Source organism: Gekko japonicus, unplaced genomic scaffold (genome assembly GCF_001447785.1).
Source record: "Gekko japonicus isolate JY-2015 unplaced genomic scaffold, Gekko_japonicus_V1.1 scaffold141, whole genome shotgun sequence".
In the NCBI taxonomy this organism is placed as follows: Eukaryota; Metazoa; Chordata; class Lepidosauria; order Squamata; family Gekkonidae; genus Gekko; species Gekko japonicus.
In genome coordinates, this window is record NW_015176455.1 from 1,827,680 (window position 1) to 1,833,612 (window position 5,933).

Here is a 5,933-nt window from a genome sequence, read left to right on the forward strand (position 1 = left end):
TGGTTAAGGGGGTTTTTTCATTCAAAAAAGAGGAAAAAATTTCTAAGAGAGTTTTGTCAGTGCTTCCCCAAATTTCCATGTGTTTCTATTGGAAAAATTGAAAGAATCTTCAGACTTTTTCATGCTATACATTGTAAAAGCCTTGCTTTAAAACACTTTTTAATGATTCTAAAAGAGAAAATATTTCAAAGGAGTTCTTTTTCAGTGTACCTATGAATTTTCCAATTTAAAAATAATCCTTGGGGGTAGGGAATTCCGCACACACACACACCCAGGCCCTCATTTCTCTACTCCTGGGAGGCAGATGAAGAGGCAAAAAGCACACAATCCAAGGTTTTTGCATAGACTAGGATATGTTATTCATGTCTGGAAGAATAACTAGAGATTGTTGTCTAAGTCATAGCTGTGTTTGCTTAAAATATCCATACCTTTTTGAGAGTATATCTTTGAGGTGACTTACAAACATATAAACTAAAATGATAAAAACATCATTATTTAAATGGCATAAAATAAAACCAGACAACAGCAATATTAAAGGCATAAAATAGCAGCATGTGATTTAAAGAACTAAAATTGAGCAAGTAAAAACTGTTAAACCAGAAATAACATATATGAGAGAGCAATTTTAAAAACAGATTCCTCCTAAAGACAGGTATTACTGGCAGAATAAAAGAAGAACAAAGTGTTAAAAACTACATGGGCTAGCATACAAAATAAATGGAGTACCTTATCCACAACCTTTCCCCCCTTTTGTTTTATTCACAGAACTAGAGAAGACAAAATGTCAACAGGAACAGGAACAAGTTTTAACTTTTGGTCCAAGAGGACCCAGGCCAGCTGGTCAGTTCATTCCTCAGTGTGATGTCTATGGGAATTATTTGCCAACTCAGTGCCACTCCAACAGTGGATATTGCTGGTGTGTAGACAGAGAAGGTAATGAGATTGATGGCACCAGAACTGGCCCAGGAATCCGACCTCCATGTAAGTTGCTTCTAAATTGTTACTTTTTGCAACTGTCATTCTTAGTTAGATTCAGTAGGCACTTGGTTTACGGACATACTCCCCCCAAACAACCCAATTCTGTGTTTTCATATGTATGTGGCAGGCCAATGCTAGCCATCCCACCAGGAACAGCCCAACTGATGCCCAGGCTACAAGAGCTGTACCCAAGCAGCCCCACCTACCAGGCTTGGAGGAGAGCTTTGGGAGAAGGCTGCCATGGTCGAGGTTGGCACTCAGACAATCAGCGGGGCAGGCAAGATGACCCCACTGGGAGGACCACCATGGAGGGGCCAGGCTGAGGCTGTGGATCCAATGATGAATACAACAATGCTGCAGCCACAGATGAGCTTGCTGCCACCAGGAATTCATCTCCTGGCTCTATGGCATCCACAGGGCTCCATGTGGGGCTGCATCCTCACAGAGTGGCTTTCTGGCCCCAACAGCCTCAGCTAGGATGTCCTGTGGGAGGAGATGAGCTGGTGAACGAGAGTGATGCTGATAAGGAACCGGTAGAGTTAGGCTTAAAAGGGGGGTGGAGCAGGTACTGTAAAGGAGCAGAGACAGAAGGGGGCTGAGAATGGTCAAGGCCCAGGGGATGCTAGTTCAGGAGGAGAAGGAAGAGCAAAGGAAAGAAAGGTCAGCTTAATAGTGGAGGAGGAAAGAGAAGGGAGGCTGCTGTCAATCCTGTGGCAGGCTCCTAATTAGAACCAAAAAGGGGCTGGGTGGGTGGACTGGAATCCTGGGCTTTAAGTAACAAAACCGTGTTGGTTGCTTCCCATCATGTAGCTCCGATATGATGTCCTGATCCCCTGAGGTGAGGGCCCCACACTGAATTTATGCTGATATGTTACTCATTTTATTAACCTGTGTTCAAAGTACTGACCAAGCTGAATAGTAGCTGCTATAGCCTTGTGCAGAAACACTCCCCCCTAATTCTTACCCAAACTGCCTCTGAATATGGAGAAAGCCCTGCCCATCTGCAAGTAGCTCTGTATCCCTGCCCTGCTGATTGGCCTATGCCACAAAGCTCAGTATTAGAAGGTATTTAGCATAGGTATCTGGTAGCGTATCTAACCATTGTTCTTTCAATGGCTTTATCTATTCAGTAAAGGAACACTGCAAACATTTCTCCTACTGCCATCCAAATTCATACATTTTAAAATCTGATTTCACTGCAAGACTTACAAAACTACAGTCTTCTATGCCCATTGGCTTCAATGGACTTTAAAAGGTTGTAAAACTCTGTTTAGTGTTGTACTATCTCTTTGACTGAAACCAGTGGGACTTTTCTTTTTACTATAGTTGAATTGTTTCCAGTGTATTTTAGAGTAATCTGACTTTGCGGATGCAGTTTGCAATATTGTGTTTGCGCAATCTGGGTTCATGTGTTTTCTGTCATTTGTCAACAAGGTCTGAGCACAGTTGCGCCTCCAGTTGCAGTTGGACCCTCTGTAAAACCAGATGCAATTCCTCTGCCTCCAGGAACACACTTGCTAATTGCACAGAGTGGAAAGATTGACCATGTCCCTCTAGAGGGGAACACTATGAAGAAATCAGATGCAAAAGCTTTGCTGTATGTGCCAGTAAGTATACAGTGAACATATATGCTGGATTTGCATTAATGAGCATGGAACTGTTTCAATGAAAGAAATACACTGCAAATAATCGTATTTCAAGAGCTTGTTTACTCTAAATTTGTTGGCCTTGAAATCTTTTTATTGGTTTTTAAATTTGGGGTTACTGTTACTAAGGAAAGCAATGAGGATTTGAAATATTGGAAGATCTTTACTTACAGTAAAAGGGGCTTCAGAGAAAAAGATGTTTACATTGAATAACACTTTAAAACCCTTTCTTGCTTCCAGGATAGCCTCTTAGACCTATTATAAACAAATATTTGCTCATTTTTATTATCTTCCTTAGCTTGTCAAAATCTCTTATAAAACTCTCAGTGCATTAAACAGTTCTAGTTTAAAGTTGCTCACACGAGGTTATAAACATTTATATTATACTTAAGCATTCTCTACTAAGCCCCTCTTTATCTTCCTTTCCTTAATGGTATTTCCCTCATGTAAATTTTATGATCAGTCTTGTTCATTTCCTGTACTCTGAACAGTCTCCCTACTAGGGATGCACACAAACTGGGAAAATGCAACTCGCGGCTCATGGCTGAACCACAAACCAAGCCCCGAAAGTGGGAGCACTCAGCAGTTTTGGGTTGTCTTCTGCAGTCCCTTTAAATATCAAAAGGACTGGATAAGACAGCCCGAAAAACAGCGGCCAGCAGAAAGGTGGGAGGGATCTCCCAGGAAGAGACATCCCTTCCACCTTTCTCCTGGCCACAGCAAGCCACAGGCAGCAGAAAGGGGGGGGACTCCTGGGACGGAACTTCCCTTCTACCTTTCTGCTGGCTGCGGCGAGCCACAGCCAGCAGAAAGATGAAGTGCCCCCAGGAGGTGCTTGGGGGAGAAGTGCCCCCTTCCATTTAAACCCTCCAGAAAGACGGGATGAAGTGCCCCCTTCCATTTAAACCCTCCTTTCTGCTCCCTGCAGCTTTTCACAGGAAGCAGAAAGTAGGGCCAATTAAACCCCTGTTTTCTGCTCCCGGCAGATAGCCTTGTTCAGCCCTTAATAGTAATGTATGTTTTCCCCACTTGTCTTTTTTTGTTCTCCCTAAGCATAAGATAGATCTAGGACTAGGAGTATTATTTGTTCTGAGAGTTCTAATTAACTTCCAGGATAAAGTTGTCATTGGAGTTGCCTATGACTGCTTGGAGAAGATGGTTTACTGGACAGACATCAGCAGTCCTTCCATAAGCAGAGCAAGCCTAGGTGGAGGTGAACCAACATCCATCATAAAAACAGGTAAGATGTGTAGATTTCTTCTCCACAAGAAATTTTCCAGTGTCATAAAGAACCTTGTCACTATACTTCTTGATGTTAGAGAGATGAAAGGCACGTGAATAAACAGGAAGATGTCTAACACTGCTTTTCTCATATGATAGATGCAGGGCAGCAGCTTTTTGCTTTTTAAAACATTGTTTGATTTGTTTAAAGTGTGCTCTGCAGTATTTATTTGGCGTATGTTTTTGGAAGCCACTTTGAGCATCCTTAAATGGCAGGAAAATTGGGATATAAATATTTTCATAAGTAGTGCTTTGCACAGTACTGGTATTTTAGTGTCAATTGTTTTGTTTATAGTTTAAAAATTCTGTATAACCAGTGTTTGACAAAACAGACAAGGAATACATGTTCCAAAATATAGAGTAGTAGACTGAAAAAGGTAAAGGGAAACCCTCCAAGTCAATAGGAGGAAAAGGGTTGCCCTGGAAAGGATTTCACAACTAACCATCGACAGAGCAGGGAAAACAATATAGCAGCCCCATAAGGGCTAGCCTGATTGCCCTGCATTTCATAAAACAGCCAAGGCATAATCCCAAATGAAGAGGAATTTTGGCATTTGGCCACTGGCAGCTTCCACCCCTGTGGCAGAGGGACTCTTTATAGGAAGGGTAGGGAGGTCTTTGAATAAGGCAGCCAAGCAAAGTTTGGAGACTGTAATACTCAGAATTAAATGACCTGGACCTATAAATAGGCCTATTTAGGTGCCATCCTTAACACTTACGATTCACTCAAACTAGCACCCTTTTTCTGTCCTGGGAGAGTAATGGGAAGGCAGGTGACCTCCCCTCAGAGGAGAGGTGGGGATCTTGGATCTGAGCCCACAAAGTGACATAGATGTGAAAAGAACTGTAGGAAAACCTGTGAGTTGTGGACAAAACAGCAGATCACAGAATTTTTGCTTTCTCTCGTAGAGTAAAATCACTGTAGAGGATAGATGAATGAATTTAAAAGAATTTTGACAAGTTCATTACTAGAGAATTTTTCAGTAAGAATTTTTGACAAGTTCATTACTAGAGACTTTTTCAGTAGGAGATGCCAAGGGATGGAACCTGACATCTTGCATGTGGAAAAAACATGTACACACCCCTGAGACACCACATTATTTGAGGGAAGGAAAGAAGAAGTGGCTGTTAAGGATCCGACAGCAAGCCAGTTCCTCCCTCACAGAGTGTTCTCCAACTGGACTGAAGAATTCATAGCCTCTCTGTGGAGCTGCAATAACAACCAGTTCTTCTCTTTTCATTTCAACACTAATTCCTAGCATGGACTGTTTGTAGTTGTTGTTCAGTCTCACAGTCGAATCCAGCTCTTCATGACCCCATAGACTAGGGGCAGTCTAAAACGACTGACCCAGATCAAAGGAACAGACTTCTCACAGATTCCACAGGCATAGGCTGTGAGACACATAAATACCCGAAGAAGTAAGTCAGACTGACAAAAGCTCACTTGAAAGTTTTTGTTAGTCTTCAGTGTGTCACCAAGCTGTTGTTTTATTATACACAGAGACAAACTGCCTTGGAAATGTTGAGTGGCCTCAGTTTGGCCAATACCCTTCATTTTACAGGATGGGGTTAAAACAGATAGTAAAAAGACCATAATGATCTGTTGATAAGCAACTTAAAGGGAAAGTGCTACAGAGAAATTCTGCTTCTTACCTGGGCTAATAGTTTACAGCATTTGCACTCCACAGTGCCTGAATTAGAGACAGAATGCCATTTACCCTGCAGGCCATCAACAACAATGGAGATTACCAGTGAAACCAAGCACATAGTTTCTAAAGACTTGTAGTAGAGTCTGTAACAGCAGCCAATTTAATGAGAGTTTGCATGTCAAAGACTTCATCCCATGGGGCATCTGTTTTGAGTAGAAACATAAGATGCCATTTTAAAAGGTAGGTGTGTGGAGTTTATCTGTACCTCATCCTACTCCCCAATAGGAACTCAAAATAGCTTATAAAATTTTACACTTCTCCAGTCCATCTTCACAACAACTTTGCAAGGCAGATCAGGTTGAGAGAATGCACAGGGCCC

The 5,933-nt window shown here is 42.0% G+C and overlaps 1 protein-coding gene across 1 annotated transcript in view; it reads left to right on the top strand.

Annotated features, from left to right (window-relative positions):
- LOC107123641 (nidogen-1-like) overlaps positions 1 to 3,864 on the top strand; it is a gene marked incomplete at its 3' end in the record, with an annotated part of 53,595 nt that extends 49,731 nt beyond the window's left edge. The window contains exons 13-15 of the mRNA XM_015426915.1: positions 766 to 981; positions 2,413 to 2,585; positions 3,738 to 3,864. Coding sequence (XP_015282401.1) covers positions 766 to 981; positions 2,413 to 2,585; positions 3,738 to 3,864 — 516 coding nt within the window. The remainder of the gene's footprint in view (positions 1 to 765; positions 982 to 2,412; positions 2,586 to 3,737) is intronic.
- Positions 3,865 to 5,933: the final 2,069 nt, after the last annotated feature.